General features: G+C 41.5%; 1 protein-coding gene across 2 annotated transcripts in view; it reads left to right on the top strand.

Moving 5' to 3' along the window:
• BMX (BMX non-receptor tyrosine kinase) overlaps positions 1–17064 on the top strand; it is a 48691-nt gene extending 31627 nt beyond the window's left edge. For both annotated transcript variants that reach the window (XM_034649502.1, XM_034649503.1), the window contains exons 13-19: positions 1779–1853; positions 2555–2726; positions 6287–6503; positions 7341–7405; positions 10894–11012; positions 14232–14389; positions 16602–17064. In XM_034649502.1, the coding sequence (XP_034505393.1) occupies positions 1779–1853; positions 2555–2726; positions 6287–6503; positions 7341–7405; positions 10894–11012; positions 14232–14389; positions 16602–16676 (881 nt within the window). In that variant the 3' untranslated portion in view covers positions 16677–17064. The remainder of the gene's footprint in view (positions 1–1778; positions 1854–2554; positions 2727–6286; positions 6504–7340; positions 7406–10893; positions 11013–14231; positions 14390–16601) is intronic.
• The last annotated feature ends 1657 nt before the right edge of the window (positions 17065–18721 follow it).

The following is an 18721-nucleotide window of genomic DNA, read 5'->3' on the forward strand; positions in this document are numbered from 1 at the left end:
GCCCATAGAAATAAGTTGATGACAAAATTCACACATTATAGAAATGTCTATCGTTGGAGAGAGAACCTCCATGGACAAGTTGGTGTCTGTTCTGAATTTTTTTCTATGCTGATAGCGACACTTATTTATTATGTAGTACTATTAAATTATATATGTGTATGTATGCGCGTTATATTTTTACAGAGCTGAGACCATTCCACGCATACTACTTTTTGGCTTGCTTTCCATATTCAGCATGTCTTAGGGGTCTTTCCATGCACATACATATAGCTTACGGTCTATTTAAGAGTTACATAGAATTATATTATAATTCACTCACCTAACCCTGTATTAATTAGCGGTTGGATTGCATACAGCATTTCACATTACAATCAATGTTTCAGTGCACAGGCCAGTACACGTGGCTCTGTGCACCTGTGTGGGTGTTTCTGTAGCCAAATTCCCTAGAAGTGGAATTTCTAAGATAATGGTTAAGAAGATTTAAAACGTAGACATTTTCAAATGCTTCTCAGAGATGTGCACTCCCGCCAACGGCAATCTCCTTCATCTTCACCAACACTGGGTACTATTACTCTTTTTAGATTTTGCCTAATTGGCCCATGAAACCGTATATAGAAATCCCTTCTAATGGAAGCGGGAACTCACCTGGTGTGGTGATGATTTCACAGTATATACGTGTGTCAGATCATCACACTGTTTACCTTTAAAGTTACATATGGCCATAACATCTCAATTTGCTTAGAAAAAAATTATAAAAAGAAAATCTCCTCTAAATGCCTTTTCTAGATGAGTGCCGCTTATGGGCAGTGAGTGGCCGGATTTCCCACAGTAAGTAAACATGAGCTGTGGGCTCAGCATCAAATCTGTGCAAGTCCGTCTGACCTGATTACATGCACACAGGGGAGCTAGCCTTACTCCTGGCTTTGATTTTGGTCCCTACTTGTGTTTTTCCTTTGTCCTAATTTCCTCAATTGTATTTTTTTGACCTCTAGCACTTCAAAAGTACCCTCAAAAGGAGCTGTATAAACAAACATCTCCAAGTAGAATGATTCCACTCCAGAGGATGCCTGAGAAACTCCACAGAGTATAGGAAGAAAACATTAAAATCTTTCTTTAGATTTTCCTCAAAATCTCCTTTAGTTTTCTACTGCGAGTGTATTTTATGATTCACATAAGGTATCAAGACAGCAGCCATCGTACGCATGCATTTCGGAGGAGGGAACTAATTTTTTTTTTCTGATTAAAGATTTGGGATTTAAAACATTTGGAGACCACTCATATAAAAAGTAAAGAAATATATAGAAAAAGGAAGGAGAGAAAAAGGACATGTGTGACAGTTCCCAGGACTTGGAAAATATCAAATTTTTAAAAATCGAGTGGTTTGCTTTTTATTTTGTGCCCTTCTGTACTGTTTGGGTGGTTTTTTTTTTTAACCAGATGTATGTGCTGTGTGTATGTGTATTTAAATACAGGACTATAAAAAGATAGAACAAATGAAAGATTCCATCGAACAACTAATTTCATCGGATTTTTAAAAATCACATAAAGCTGTTCTACTCTTTTGCTTTTTGCTTTACATTGAGCTCGTTAGTCAAGTCAAGCAAATCAATTACAGCTACAGGATGAATGGGGTCAGGATGGATCTCCTGTCTCCGTCACGACAGCCTGAGCTCTGTGCTTTTCCGGCTACTCTGGAAAGAGCACAAGCAGAGGTGTGACCCGGTGTGATGCCATGTGGTGTTCTGTGATGTGATGATATGGTGCTGATTCCATTGCAGGCATGATCACACGACTCCGCCACCCTGTGTCGACCAAGGCCAACAAGGTTCCTGTCTCCGTGTCCTTGGGAAGTGGTACGGATGCACACCTGGGCTTAAACTCCATTTCCCACCATTTCTGGTTAAAAAATTATATGTATATATTTACTTAAAAAAAAAAAAAAGAAGGAAGACCGGAGGGAGGTCCTTATTCAGATTGTGTCTGGGAGGGCTTCAGCAATAACATGTTTGTTCATTTTCTTAAGAAAAAAACCAAAAACCTTTTCTGTCCTCCTGACTTAACTCTATAATCTCCTCAGCCTTACCAGAAAGACTGTCAAATCTGTCCTCTTACTAGATCCAGTCATCAGCCTCTAGAACCCCATTGCCTGTCCTTTCCTTCTTCCTGCTTCTGTGCCTGCTCATGTATTTAGGATCATGACATCCACCCAGATCACAGTTTAGTTTGCTTTATAAGAAAATGCTAATGATTTTTTTACCAAGCTAAGAGCATTGAGCATGTCTTGACACCAGGCGTTTCCATGACAGAATGTTCTAAGACTTTTGTCAGGAACTACAGCTGCTCCAAGAACAATATTGTCCTGGGGGCATTATCATGTGGTCAAATAGGTCATAAGACCACATCACGAGGGATTTTTAAGTGATCAGCTTAAAATAAAAAGTCTTGCTGTTCTTCATATTGTCAATATGACACTCATTGAAGAAATCACTTGGGAAGCTGTCAGCCCCAAAGCCTTCTATTCGCATCCTAAAGAGTTTCTGTCTTGCCTTATTAGGAATATGGGAACTGAAAAGAGAAGAGCTTACCCTCCTGAAGGAGCTGGGAAGCGGTCAGTTTGGAGTGGTCCATCTGGGCAAGTGGAAGGGACAGTATGATGTTGCCATTAAGATGATCAAGGAGGGCTCCATGTCAGAAGATGAATTCTTCCAGGAGGCCCAGACCATGATGTAAGTTTCTTCTGAGCAGTGGCAGTTTGGCCCTTACGATGGCAGGACGTTCATGCTATATATATATAGACTGGTCTGTCCCTAACATTTGCAAGGCCTAGAACAAGAGCCCACATATCATAGGTATACTTAGAAGTTATAAATCAAGCTGACACCCTGTTAAATAAAATCATTTCTATGCTCCTACTTTGAGAAGTATACCTCTGTAACAACCTAAGAGGCCATACTCAAGTTTAGAATTCTCAAGACTCTTTAGAAAAACCAGCCTCTGGCCTATATCCCCCGCCTCCCCAACCAACTCTACCCCTCTCCTTTGGGCCCAGCTCCCCTGCTCTGTCCTGCAGTGAGCTCAGTACTTATGTGCATACAGAGCATTTAATGCATCCCAGCTCCCTCTGTGTCCCCCACAAACAACTCTCTGTCAGCTAAGGATCTTGGTTAGGGGTTGACACACCGATAGCATGGTTCACTCTTAGGGGGACTGGCCCAGGAAGGGTCCACCCGGGTCCTGGAAGAGGCCTCGTGACTATGTGGACAGGGCATTCCGGGGTCCTGGCACCCCTAGGTGACCAAGAAAAAGGGATGCATGGGTTCTAAGCAGACATGTCCTTGCCCTTTGGGGAGGTGCATGGTGGGTTGAGGAAAAGAGTGGGACCCTGTAAAGAACACGCCCAAGGGCAGGAGCCTCTAGTGGCCAGGAGTAGGGCAATACTGAAAACCAATGCCCTACGGACAATACCCTTTTCCTTCCCGGCACATTCAATACAGTCTGACAGAATCCCTTCTCACCCTACATCTTTCCTCATCTGATAAATGAAGATACCCTTCCTAACAGGCCTTAGCTCCAAACACAGTCTTCAATGCAGATGTGTTCTTTCTCTCTCTGAGCCTGCTCACTCGCGTGCACTCACTTTCTCTCTCTCCTTCTTCCGGTCCCCTCTTTTCTATGTAAGTACAAAGAATTATTTTAATGATTCTACCTCTTCTCGTAAGCATGGTGAATCAGACTTTGAAAGGTGACCGACCATCCAGGTTTGCCTGAGACTTCCCTGCTTTAGCACTGTGATCCCAGGCCAACTGGGACAGCTGGTCATCCTACCTTTAGGGAACTAATCAACATGATATGAAAAACAATGCCATAGCAGGATTTTGATCAAAGATAGTTGAAATCACAAATCCTACCCTGCTGTGGAGTAATGCCACCTAAAATTTTTTAAAACACTTATATAGTATTTATAGACACTGAGCACTTTATAAATATTAATGCATTCAGTCCTCCTAAGAAGCCTAGGAGGGATGTACCATTGTTATCTGTGTTTTATAGGAAATGGAAGCACAGAAATGTTAAGTAATGGGCCCAAGGTCAGCAAGCTAGTAAACGTGACAGAGCAGAGAGGCAAACCCAGGCAGACATTCCAGTCCATTTCCTTAGTCATTCTTTTGTGAGGACCAAAGGTACCAGGAGAGTCAGAACAATCACTTTGCCCTCTGCACTTGCTTTATTGCTGTGATGTCACCATCTTGAAATTCTTTTTTTTTAAAGATTTACTTATTTATTTTGAGAGAGAGAGAGTGGAGGGGAGGGGCAGAGGGAGAGGGAGAGTTTCAAGCAGACTCCCTGCTGAGCGTGGAGCCTGATGTGGGGCTCGATCTCATGACCCTGAGGTCAGGACCTGAGCCAAAATGAAGAGTCAGATGCTCGACCAACTGAGACACCCAGGCGCCACATCGTTTTGAAATTCTTAATAATTCTTAAATAAGGATCCCTGCATTTTCATTTCATACCAGTCCCTGCAAATTATGTAGCCTGTCCTGCCTTTGGCAATTATACGGTTATAAGACTGAGGAGGAGACCCGTGATGTCCTCCTTCTGCAGGACAGAAAAATCTAGCAGAAACTCCCTTAGGCTCACAGTGTTACCCCGTGTCATGGTGTAACTTTAAAACATATTTTTTTTTGCTATTAGAGGGCTGGTAATTACACAGAATCATAAAAAGTCATTAATAAATCACCTAGTCATAAAGAAGGAGGTCAAACTGGACCCTAAGGGGAGAATGTTACAGCTCAGCTCTGATGGTCATATTGAGGCCTATCACATGGGCAGTGTCAGTTGTCATGGTGTTCCCACCACGTGGCCCCTGGACAGTGACTGAATTTACTCAAGGGACAGCTTTTTTGGGTGACGGATCTTTGTCCCACCACTAGCCTTCCCTCTGCGGGAGCAATGCTGAGTTCCAGGCCATTATCTAAAACAGCTGAAAGAGGCATAACCGAGCTCATAGCCTTGAGCAACCTGATAAGGCATGCCCCTAAACTAAGAAGGAAGGAAAATAACAATTTAAATAGTTATAACTATTTAATTACAACTATAGAAATAACTATTTAATAAATGCTCATTAAAAAAATTCTAAAATCGGCATGCTAGCTTTAAATTTACTTTACAGGGGCACCTGGGTGGGTCAGTCATTAAGTGTCTGCCTTCAGCTCAGGTCATGATCCCAGCGTTCTGAGATTGAGCCCCGTGTTGGGCTCCCTGCTCAGTGAGAAGCCTGCTTCTCCCTCTCCCACTCCCCCTGTTTGTGTTCCCTCTCTTGCTGTCTCTCTCTCTCTGTCAAATAAATAAAATATTTTTTTAAAAAACTTTAAAAATAAATTTACTTTACACATCAGAAAAGAATCAGCCTGTAAATTGATCAATTACATGGACAAATGGATGAATACCATAATAGCAGAGTGTCCATCTGTCATGACCTACCAGAAGGGCTATGTCAGGTGGTTACTATTTTTAAATTTATTATTGAAAGATAATATGGGGAGCCTGGGTAGCTCAGTCGGTCAAGCGTTGGACTCGTGATTTCAGCTCAGGTCGTGATCTCAGGATAATGGGATCGAGCCCCGTGTAGGGCTCCACGCGGGGAGTCTGCTTGTGATTTTCTCTCTCCTTCTCCTTCTGCCCTTCCCCCCACTTGCGTGCTCTCTCTCTCTAAAATAAATAAATCTTAAGAAAAAGAAAAAGAGAAAGATAATGTAACAATAATGTGAAATGATTTTTTTTTTAAAAGAAAGAAAAATCATGGCTAATCTCACTTCCCTAACATGGCAACTACTGTCATTTTTCCTGCACCTTTCATATTCTGATACAATTGTTTTTTGAGAAGGAAGTGAGATGCTTTAAAATAGAAGCGATTGCCCTTAGTGTGTAGCTGGCTTCCTCCAAATCAGTCACAGAGGTTCTCTAGATGCCAGGAGGCTAAACGCGATTTCTGAGGCAAAAGACCATCGCTTTGCCGATTCTCTGTAGGACAGGCGAACACAGCCCCCACAACTGCCGAATTGCTGTTGGGGTTGTTAATATTTACTAGGAGGCAGCTTTTTTTTTTTCCCCCTTCCAAGGCTGATGTTCCCAGAATAAAATCCACAACTTTTCCCTCTCTTTCTCTGTTCAAGTAGGAGGGGGGAAATTAAAACAAGCAAAAATCTGAGAGTGATTCTTGTTCAGGACATCTGGAAAATGGAGTGTGCAAATTTAGTACTGATCTTTGAAAATCTGTTGTTTCCAGGAAACTCAGCCATCCCAAGCTGGTGAAATTCTACGGAGTGTGTTCAAAGAAATACCCCATATACATAGTGACTGAATATATTACCAACGGCTGCTTGCTTAATTACCTGAAGAGTCACGGAAAAGGACTTGAAACCTCCCAGCTCTTAGAAATGTGCTATGATGTGTGTGAAGGCATGGCCTTCTTGGAAAGCCACCAGTTCATACACAGGGACTTGGTAAGCAAAGCCCCTGGACCCTCAGAGCAAGCAAGGGATCCAGAGTCCCCGCCTCCAGGGCTGGGGCCCTTGGGAAGGCTGGCAACGAGGGCATCTCCACTTGTACTTTGCTCGCTTGTGACTTGCTCAAGCACATGACACTTTTGTAATAAAAACCACAATTTCAAAATAAAATATTTGCAGTACAGAAAGAGAAGAAGCCATCACGATTTATGTAGCTGTGTTGTGGTATGGAGGAAAACAGATAAAAAGGAAAAACTTGGGACATTTTAGTGTGTCTCACAAGCATGAAATCCTAGTTGACCTTTACTCCAGGAAGGGCTTAGTGCCAAAGCAGTCAATGAATACCGTAACTGAGAAAGAACCAGAAGGAAATGAAATTTGTGTGTGTCTTTGGTTCGGGGTGGGAGTGGGGAGCGTTCTGTTTGGTAAGCACTGCTATCTACCTTTAGAGATTTTCTTGTGCCGAACAGCAAACATGCCATGCGCGCTAGGCCAGCATTTATGCCTTCAAAGTGCCAGTGGTGGAGAAGGGACCCCTAGAAATAACTTTTCCCTTCTTGCTGACGAGCGGCGGTTCTGTGTTTAATGTGTAATACCCTTCATGCTGTTTGACAAGGGTGGATGCTTGGGTGAAAATCCTGATGGGAGCACAGTTTCATTTTGAAAAATTGAGAATTGCAAAGGAAAAAAAGACAACTTCTCAGCATTTGGGGTTTTGATAGGCGATCTTGGATTTTGTGAGAACTCTGCCAGAGAGAAGGAAAATCTTGGATTCTGATGTGGGGAGATTCTTGGCCACTTTTACTACTTGGTAATTTTGTGTTTCCTCCAAAGGCGGCTCGGAACTGTTTGGTAGACAGTGATCTCTCCGTGAAAGTATCTGACTTTGGAATGACGAGGTAAGCCAGCTCCAGCTCCAAAGGGCAAGCTGTGAAATTTGGGGGTTTCCATTCACATCTAAATGCCAGCAGAATGGTGGGCCTTGCGGTGACAGGGAACGTGCTCTGAATTGGTGGTTTTGAAACCTGGATTCCCTCCCCACACCACCTCTGACCACCTAGCAATCATGTTTTGTCTCATTTCTTCACCTGGAAGATGGGGTTGTTCTTCAGAAAGTATCCAAAGTCCCTTTTCATTCTTTCAAAACTCTGATAAATATTTTTTTAATTTATAAACAAATTCCATGAAAGAATAACATTAATTTAAAAATATATTTATATTTAAATATTAATTAGGCAATATATAATTGTATATTATAATTAACTATATATAATTACATTAAAATAGATATTATATAATTATAAATCATATACAATTATATATAAAATTTATACATATAAACTTATATATAAATTATATATAAAATTATATAATTATAAATTATATATTAAATAAATATTAATATCCAAATGTAACATGTTATAGTCAGATTATTAAGGTAATTATGTTTTATATAGATATTTTTTAAGTCAATGAACATTGACTTAAAATTCATTCAAATAGGCATAGCATTAACACTAGGGAAGTTTTTGTTGTCATGTCATTAAATTTTCTGTATCACCAGGTAAGGCATGAGAGTAGACTTTGAAATTCTCCTAGCTGGCATTCTATCAGCATTTTATGATTTAGAGAAATTATTTTATGATAGCAGTTTAAAAGAGTCTTCCATTTTCTTTATTCTGGATCTTCCTACTACGGAAGCCTCAGAGCCAGCGTTCACGGTTTTACGTGGGAAACGAGGATGCACACGTTGACCTTCCCCTTCCACAACCATTTACTGAGTACCCGCATGGCGCCGAGGCCTTGTGGGAGATACTGATATGAATGGGATAGTCCCTGCCCTTAAAATGATCAGCTTCGTCCAGAGAGCAAGTAGACGTCGACGCTGAGACCAAATACAGCTATAAAGTTGTGTCAGTTCAACATAAACTCACGTAATTCTCAGGAGGAATAGTGTAGGTCCGAAGAGGTCTGAAGAGTTGACTAAGGCTAGCTCTGTATTCAGCATACGTAACCCTGAAACTCCGTAAGAGGATCTGGGTTTTTTAAATTGATTTATGTATTTCTTGAGTAAGCTCTACACCCAACGTGAGGCTCAAACTCACTACCCCGCGATCGAGAGTCACGTGCTCCTCCGACTGAGCTGGAGTTGTCCCAGGACGATCTGTTTTTTAAGTCTTCTCCAAAAGTCACTATCGGGAAATACTCCTCTTCTGGGACACCTCCACATTGTCAAGATGTCCCTTGAGCAGTGTGCTACTTGCCATCGCTCCAACCACCATCCACCGAGTCTCGTACGCCCACACTCCGGACGTGTAGCTCTCTGAATGTGAGATAAAGAGCTGCTCACAGCTTCACAGGGCGGGGAGAAGCTCCTAGGACAGGCAAACGGATCCCCACCTTTTTCTCAAAGTGGGAATATTGGCTGTTACGCCAGCATCCAGGGAACATACTGTCAAGCTCTTTGTAGCTTAGGAAAAGGGAGACGCAAGGTCTTGCTCTGAATAAGGAGTCCTGGAGGCCAGGCACCAGGCCCTGCTGGTCATGAAGTCCTGTGGTGCCACCATTTGGAAGCCTGTCACTTCATTTGATCGTGATACTCTGAAGGAAGGTGTAAGCCATGAGCAGGACCCAGTGCCAGGGTAGTTTCTGAGTGTCTTGTGGTGTCTAGAGGAGCTGAGAGGGTCTGGGGGAGGGAGGTATGGAAGGTGTGTCATGTAATCCTGTGAAAGTGTAATTTATTATTGCTATTAATATTTCTATTCTATTTGTATATTAAATATTAATATGTTAATATAAATATTAATATTTCAAAGAATGATTTTCAAGACCAGATTTTTCTGCCACTTAAAATCATAGTAAATATCTCTAATATGTTTTTGGTGTGTGAAATTTTCCCATAAAGTATATCCAAAATTTCAGTTTCCATAATTTTCCTTTTCCTTTTCTTTTGAAGATTATTTATTTTGGAAAGAGAGAGCGAGAGCAAGTGGGGGGAGGAGCAGAGGGAAAGGGAGAGAGAATCCCAAGCAGACTCCCCACTGAGCCCCGAGCCAGACGTGGGGCTCAATTCCACGACCCTGGGATCATGACCTGAGCCGAAGCCAAGATGGAGCTAGCACGCACCCCTCATTTTTTTTCTTAAGAGTCAGTATTTATTCACTTTTTTCTAGGCAAATATATGGGGTTTCCCTCTATTAGTTATAGAAATACTATACGCTTATTGTAAGAAATATAGCAGTAACATATAAAGTAAATAGGAGAATCTACCCCCTACCCCTTCACCTTATTATCAGCACTAGGAGTAACTACTGCTAACACATTCTACAGATGTCCTTTCATACCTCATCCCTAAGTATACCCAATCATATACACAAATATGTACATTTATTGTTTGTTCCCACAAAAATGGTAAAACTGGGGAGGGGGATTAAGGAGAGGACACTTACCTTGAGGAGCACTGAGTAATGTATGGAAGTGTTAAATCACTACAGTGTACACCTGAAACTAATGGAACACTGTATGTTAACTATACTGGAATTAATTTTTTAAAACGGGATTACATTATATGTATCTACTTTTGCATATATCCATTTTCTATGCGCATTTTTAAAAATTTTGGTAACTAGAGAGCTATCTTGTTGGATAATTGGCCGCATACTGTTCTACTGCATTGATGTGCTATAGCATATTTAATTGTTCTTCAACATGTAGACAGTGAGATTGCTTCTATTTTTATCATTATTATATAGTGCATATCCTTGAATATATATTTTTATGGTCTCGGTATCTCTAGAGGATATTGTCACTCATCATTGTTTGTAACAGCAGATTCGAAGCAACTTACAAGGTGAAACCATACGATGTTAATCCACAAGAGGGAATACTTATTGAGTCATTAAACATGATGCCGCAGAAGAGAATGTAACCACATGGGGAAAGTGTTCTTGCTGTGCCGTTAAAGGAAAAAGCAAAGCTCAGTACGACAGAAACCCAGTTTTGTGCACCTTATTTGTAGAACAAAAGATTGGCAGTCCAAGCAAAGATGTATCTTGCATGGTAGAATTACAAATTATCTTCAGGGTGAGATTGAGTCATTTTATTTGGACATTTTCGTGTTTTTCTATAATTCCCCAAACATTTTGCATTCCGATTTTGGTGTCTGCAAAGTGAGATATAATTTTTTAAGGCTCACAAGTCATAAGTGGCCTTTGGCTAAGCTACACATTGAAAGGAAAAAAAGTTCCAGAAAACCGAGGCATTGCCCTGAGACTATGGGGCTCTGTGTCCTAAATCAACCTGCCACAGGGCGATGGCAGCCAGCAGAAAGCTTCTGGTGCTGCACAGCCAAGTGATTTGAGGTCTCTGTGGATGTTTTCCCCCACAGGTACGTTCTTGATGACCAGTATGTCAGCTCGGTGGGAACCAAGTTTCCGGTCAAGTGGTCAGCCCCAGAGGTGTTTCACTACTTCAAGTACAGCAGCAAGTCAGACGTGTGGGCGTTCGGTAAGAATGTGGCCCCACGGGCCCCAGCCCCATTTCGCAAGCTCACTTCCACAACAGGAAACTGCAAGAGAAGGCAGCAACATCCATTTTTAGCAAAAGACCCGAGCCCTTACGAAATCACCTGCACGGCCTGAGATAAGCAAGAGATTGAAGATGATGGTGACCTATGCTCGGGCCAGCGTCAGGATGTCTGCCGCATATTCTGCTAGCGCCTTTGTACCAAACCATAGGAGATAAAAGCTCTTCCACGGAGTCATGGAGAATGAGAGCTGAGTTTGCTTGAGGTCCAAAATGTTGAAGGGTTTGAGATGTGGTCATCAACTTTCGACGTGAAAGCAGCCGTGACCACCATTCCCTTTGGAAGTGACCAGTGCTTTGGGCATGCCCGGTGCAAACCCCAAACGCGACTCAGTGCTGTCTTTAGCCCATACTAATTTCAACTAGCGTCCTTGTTAAAATACATCCCTAGATCAAGGGTCAGCAAACCTCGGGCCAGGACCAGATCTGGTGGCCTGTTTCTGTACACAAAGCTTTATTGGCACAAGCCATGCCCATTGGCTTCTGTAGTGTGTCTGATTTTGTCCTGGAACAGCAGAATGGGGTGGGTGCCCGAGACGCTCTAGGACCTACGAAGTTTAAAATACTTACTATGTGTGGGCGCCTGGGTGGCACAGCGGTTAAGCGTCTGCCTTTGGCTCAGGGTGTGATCCCGGCGTTATGGGATCGAGCCCCACATCAGGCTCCTCCGCTATGAGCCTACTTCTTCCTCTCCCACTCCCCCTGCTTCTGTTCCCTCTCTCGCTGGCTGTCTCTATCTCTGTCAAATAAATAAATAAAATCTTAAAAAAAAAAATACTATGTGAGCCTTCAGAGAAAGGGTTTGCTGACCCCTATTTTATTAAAAATCTGTACTGAAATTTAGTAAAGGTCATTAGAAAATGGAAACAATTCTTAAGTTGTGATTTGGTAGATTTTCTGGTATCTTTGTACACTATGAGGAATGTCAGTTTACAATCACAGTCAGATGGATACAGGATAAATAATCCAAATTATCATAAAGTTACGGATATATTAAATGCAACTGAGACCTAATTCATGTCTGTCTCGGTCCATAAGCATAATTTGACTTTTTATGTGACATCCAAAAGACTGCATGAATAAAAGAAAATTTAGTTAGCCATTTATTTTTTTATCTGACTTTTTTTTTAAAGATTCCATTCACTTATTTGACAGAGAGACAGCACAAGTAGGAGGAGCAGCAGGCAGAAGGAGAGGGAGCCCTGACGTGGGGCTCGATCCCAGGACCCCAGGATCATGACCTGAGCTGAAGGCAGACGCTTAACCAGCTGAGCCACCCAGCCATCCTGACACACTTTTTAAAGTAACTATTACTTGTGTAAAAGTAGTATCGTTCGCTTTTAAAAAATAATCCAATGTGCACAGAAAAAGAAAAAACCACAAAGATAGCATTGTGGTGAATATGTGATATCCTTTTGGGCTGATTAACTTGTCAAAATTAGTTTCACTCTCCTTGTGTTGATATGCCTTATGAAAGATGCTTTTAAAAATCGGTATCCTTACTCAAGAGTTACAGTTTGTTTTTGACCCAAAAATGGCATTACCCAGCTTGATTACTCACCCTATGCACCAGAGGTTGGCTCCAGATATTTTCTGGCTATTTCCAAAAACTAAATCCATTCTTAAGTAATTTGTCCCCATTGAGAATATTCAAAATGAACCAGGGCCTCTGAAAGCAATTCTCAAAGAGGGGGCTCCACAGATGTTTGAAGCAATGATATTATTTTTGAGGTAAGTGGATAGCCTTCCAAAGACAGAACTGTGAAGGGAGCAGTGTACTTTTGGATGGTTGTTTTAGAAAGTTGTTGAAAAAAAATACAGCCAGGGGCGCCTGGGTGGCTCAGTCATTAAGCGTCTTGCCTTCGGCTGAGGGCGTGATCCCGGCGTTCTGGGATTGAGCCCCATATCAGGCTCCTCTGCTGGGAGCCTGCTTCTTCCGCTCCCACTCCCCCTGCTTGTGATCTCTCTCTTGCTGGCTGTCTCTCTCTCTCTCTGCCAAATAAATAAATAAAATCTTAAAAAAAAAAGAAGAAGAAAATGAGTTTTAAAAAAATACAGCCATTGCAACTTGTGATATTGCCTTATTGTAAAATATATTGTAAATATTTTACATAAAATCTGTAGCCCTTAAAGTCAAAGAAATTTTGAAGTTAGTACTTCAGTTACGATTCTAGAATAATTTTTTTCCTTCTTACATACTTCTGGCTTGCCAAACCTTTGAAGCTGGCTGACTGTTGAAATTCTCTGGTTTGGTCAGGACAACAGCACATTGGCCACCATTTAGAGAGCATTTAAAGTGTCCCAGTGCTCCTTATGCACTCTGCATGTCTTATCCTAGTTCATGCTCACAGCAACTCTATGATATGCAAATATCCACGTATTGTAGACAGGGAACCTGCTCCAAGAAGGGCTGAGAAACTTACCCAGCCTCCAAGCAGCAGAACTGAGCCTCAAAAGACCACATCTAACTGACCCAAATGCCACCCTCAACCACCATAACCAGAACCCGGTTTTTAAACCTGGAGTCTGCAATGGCCTTCGATGGGCTTCAGGACACTGTGAACATCCAGAAGCCGAACACAAAAATGCTGTGTGTTCACTTTCCCAAGAGAGAGCCAATGATTTTTATCAGATTCTCAAAAGGACACCTGACCCACAAAATATTAGGAACCACCAAGGCAAAAAGGAAGAATTTTGTCAATGAATTTGTCTGGAAATTTCCACAGGAAGGTAATTTGATGGTGCACTGAAATTGCCAAGGTTGAGAGAAAGAAAGGTTGAGGACTTCAGTCAATCACTCCTCTGGGTTGGAGCGGGGGGTTGACTCTCTGAAGCGGCCCAAGAATCTTGGCCCCAAGTAGCTCCCGCGGCGGCTGCCTTTGCCATTGACCCGTTTACCAGCAAGAGCAGGTGCCCGGGTCTCCGGGAGCATGGAGAAGGGTACCCTGGCCTCCAGAAGTGATGGCACAATCCCACCCTCCGTGCCCTGTCCTTTTTGCTAGGACTCATTTCCCAGGGATCCCTCACTCTGGACCCATAGCCTTCCTGATCTGGTGTGTGAAGCTCGTTCAACAAACTCTGTACCCTCTGATGTCAGCTCTCTTTCCTTTTTGTTGGCCGGTTGCCCTTCGGGTGGCACAGGAATCCTGATGTGGGAAGTGTTCAGCCTGGGGAAGCAGCCCTATGACTTGTACGACAACTCCCAGGTGGTTGTGAAGGTCTCCCAGGGCCACAGACTCTACCGGCCCCAACTGGCGTCGGACACCATCTACCAGATCATGTACAGCTGCTGGCACGAGGCAAGTGCACCACGTGGGGGAGCTGGAAGGGGCGTCAGGTGCGTCCAGGACGGTTGCCTAGGACACCACGGGCCGAGGCATTTATGAGGAAAAACACCTGCTACACCGCGGGTGCAATGGTCCTGGGCCCCTTCCCTCAAGTGTTTGTAATTTAAAACCAGCAATGAAGCAATGTAGGTGCTGTTTAACAAACAACTTATATCCAGCACTGTTCTAAGAACTTCATAAATATTAACCCATTTATTCATTAGGCAACACACTGTGAAGTTGGTACTATCATGACCAAAAAACGAAGAGAAGAGGAAACAGAGACCCAGAGAGGTTAAGTGACTTGCTCAAGGTCACACAGCTAGTAAGAGGCAGGCTGGCTAATGTCAGAGTCCCTGTTCTTAACCACAACACTATGGTTTTGCACAGAGACAATCCCCAGTTGGAGGTTCTGCATATAGTGACCGTTTTGCACATTTTGGTCCCCCACTTTTAAAATATTCTATTTCACAACTTTTAGAAGAACATTCACAATTTTCATTAGATTCCAATTTAGTTTTACCATACTTCTTTGCAGAAAAATAAGCATGTATAGATGTGCGTGTTTGTGTGTGAGTATTTCCCTTTCTTATGAAAAAGGGAACATACAACCCGACTCCGCAGGTGTTGTCCCGCCATCAATGTGCCTATTTCCCCACCATCTCACTGACACAGACCATTGTCAAGTTTCTGGATTTCTGCCAATATGATAGATGAGAAACGGCATTTTAGTGCAGATTTTATATGTACTTCTTTCATTACATTTGGGGTTTAGTTTCAAGGGCACTGGTATCTCTTTCTGAGAATTATATGGCATCGTATCTTTTCCCTTTGTTCTGTCAGGTTTTTGTTTCCTTCACCTCGATTTTAAAGACCCCCTTATAAATGAAAAGAGATCAGTATTTTATCTGCGGTAGTTGTAAATATTTTCTCCCAGTCTGTCACTTAGCTCTTGATTTGATTTATGGTAGTTTTTGCCGTGCAAAAGATTTTTAAAAAACTATGGTTGACTCTATTAATACTTGCTTTTACTGCTTCTGGAAACTGAGTTAAAGTTAGATAGGTTTCCCCAGACTGATTATGACAGCCTTCACGCAGGTTCTCCTCTAGTACTTCTCCGGCTTCGTGCTTTCACATCTAGATCTCCAATCTGGCTTGTGTTTGCTTTCAGGTATGCTATGAAGTATGGATCCAAAGATCTTGTTTTCTAACTGACTACGTGCTTGCTGCAACAGCATTTCCTAAAAGACCATGTCATTCCCACGGACAAGATACCATCTAATGGTGTCGAAATATCTAACATAGGAAATTTCCTTATGTATTTGGGGTTATTTGGGGACTCTCACTTCCGTTCTCTGGTCTCTATTCATGTGCTAGCTCTGCATTGTTCTAATTATAGAGACTTTATGTGTTACTCCTAGGTAGGCTAGCACTCCCTCATTGCTCACCTTTTTTTTATACCTTTCCTAGCTATTTTTGCATACATTTTTGAAAATTGAGTTTTTTAATTTTTTTAAATTTTAGTTCCAGTGTAGTTAACCTACAGTGTTATATTCCTTTCAGGTACTATTTCTGCATACTTTAAAAATCTGTGAACTAGAGAATCCATTTGTTCAGCTTGAAACAAACTTGTTCATCTTTTGGAGGATATTGTCTTTATATTTGACATCTCTGTGATATTGATTCGTCCTCTTCGAGAACAAGCAACGTTTTTCTATGTGCATAAGTCTACATTTGTATTTTTCAGGAGTGTTTAAAGTTGTGCTCATTTTGGGGGGTACATTTTTGTTTGTATTTTATTTTGGAGTCATTGCTATTCTAAATGGAGTTTTCTCTTCCATTGTGTCTTCTGACTGGTTCTTGTGCATATACCGAAGGCTATTGATTTTATATGTTAATTTTGCATACTGCTGTTCTGCTGAATTCCTTATCATTTGGGTTGGTTCTATCATTCATTCTCCTGGTTCTTCCAGGCATACAACCATATATTATGCAAATAAAGATACTTTTACTGTTTCTTTTCCAGTTCTTAGGGCTCTAGTTGTTTTGTCTTTAGTGGAAATGTCCATAGTGTTTCCACACTTAAAAAGTCACTAGCTTTAGGATTGAGGTATACATATCTTCTATAATTTATTTTTAATCCTAACTTTCGTAAACTAAGCCATTGGGTTTTTCTTTTATTTAGCTTCCAGAAAAGCGTCCCACATTTCAGCAACTCCTAGCTTCCATTGAACCACTTCGGGAAAAAGACAAGCCTTGAAGAAGAAATTAGGAGATCTGACGAGAACGAACGTAAACGCTGGCCAACATTTTCATTCCTTTTAAGGAAAGTAGCAAGGCACAGACTATGTAGTTTAGCTAGTTTTTCTTAATAGCATTCTGTGTCCTATTTGCCTGTTGTATTATCTAGAAATGAACAATGTAAGAAACAAAAGATTTCCTTGAAATTTAGGTCAAATTAGTAATTCTGTGTATGCTGCTTTTAATATTACACTTCCCAGGCTATAGCAGAAGCATATTTTCTGATTGTGGTAGATAGAGTGTGTACCACGTGTAAAGATTGAATAGAATTGAGAAATTCTTTGTTGGATATTTGTTCTTTTCCTTATATTGTCACTATCCTGATAATTAAATATCCTATTAACAAGTACCAAAATGTGGACATTTGCCTTCATGTTTCAATACTGTCAAACTTTAGCATATATGCAAATCAAAAGGAGAGTTCATTAAAACAGACTCCTGGGACGCCTGGGTGGCTCAGTCGGTGAAGTGTCTGCCTTCGGCTCAGGTCATGATCTCAATGCCTTGGGATCGAGCCCCACATTGGGCTCCCAGCTCCCTCGACCCCTCCACCCTGCTTGTGCTTCCTCTCTGAAATAAATAAAATCCTTAAACATACACACACACACACACATTCCTTAGGAACTAAGGTAGAGCAAGTCTGAGTGCAGCCCGAGAATTTGTATTTTTAAGAATCTTCCAGATGTTCCTGAGTGGTCACCCCTGCCCTAGGGGACCTCCTTATACGGTGGGGCATCATTAGGTGGTCCATAATTCAATCCAAGTGACTCAACTGTGTTCTGACTTCCAGGTTAGAACAATGATTCTTTGTGTCGTGTACGCGTGCCATGCAAATACAAAACTAAAATTAAATATTATTCAAGACATTAAATATATTTCCACAGAGCAAATTTTTAAAGATGTTAAGGTAAACTTGATGCCTTTTTTTAACCTTAATCCTTATCAATTTGGATTCTGTGTAACCACAGTCTTATTTCTAGAATTGATTGTTGCCTTCTAATCATTTTCAATCCTTGAGTTTGGGGCTCTGGGGAGTCTGGCTAGTTTGGTGACTGACATTTCGATCTCATTCTTCTATCTTGACACAAAGGTATGGAAGTACTATTTCAGTTTCTCGTGGCGATTACTAAAAGGTACTTCTGTTTTAAAACTATTCCCGGGACTCCCCTCCTTCCTGGCTCTGCTGAGTCCATAGGTTTTCATATCTTTAGAAGCATTTCACTGTCTTTTCTGTAACGTCAAGGAGGGAAAGAGAAAGGCTACATGGAGGCACAATTATACTGAAAAGACCTCTAAAGTGCTGCTCTTCCTCTCCGGATGGAAGTTAACCATCTCCCTTAAGAGACCCTGTCTCATCCCACTGACTCCATCACCTCCCAGCTATTTCCAACGATCGCTCTTGGTTGTTTCTTAACATGTAAATGCGGAGTCCTGTATTTTCAGAACAATTGACTTTTGATAATAATTTTCTACTTTTTTACAGAGGTGCACAAATCTCAACTTATGATGAAATGGAACTTTAAAAATAACCACTAGGCCATGAATACACTCAGTGAGCATTTCTTGAGCAAGGGAAAAGAAGGAACAAGTAACTCAACCCCTCCTCCTCGACAAGCTTTTGTGAAGTTTGTTTCCTTTCTTCTCCTTATTTTTATGTATTTGCTTTTTTTTTTAAATAATCCTCTTTGTAACAAAAGTAATATACACTTATTGCAAAAATTCAAACAGTATGGAATCATCTACTATGAAAAGAGCCAAAGCTGTGCTTAGAAGCCTGACTCCTGAAACCAAGTCAAGCAGGATTTTAAGATGCCAGTAGAGGCTTATAAGAAAGCAGCCCAGTGATGCTAGGAGGAGCCGAGTAAAGGAACAATGTCACGTAAAACATGCATAATTTTGAAAATGCTGTTTAACCATGTTTAATGGTGATATCTAGGGGCGCCTGGGTGGCATAGCGGTTAAGCGTCTGCCTTCGGCTCAGGGCGTGATCCCAGCGTTATGGGA

This window comes from Ailuropoda melanoleuca, chromosome X (genome assembly GCF_002007445.2).
Source record: "Ailuropoda melanoleuca isolate Jingjing chromosome X, ASM200744v2, whole genome shotgun sequence".
NCBI lineage: Eukaryota > Metazoa > Chordata > Mammalia > Carnivora > Ursidae > Ailuropoda > Ailuropoda melanoleuca.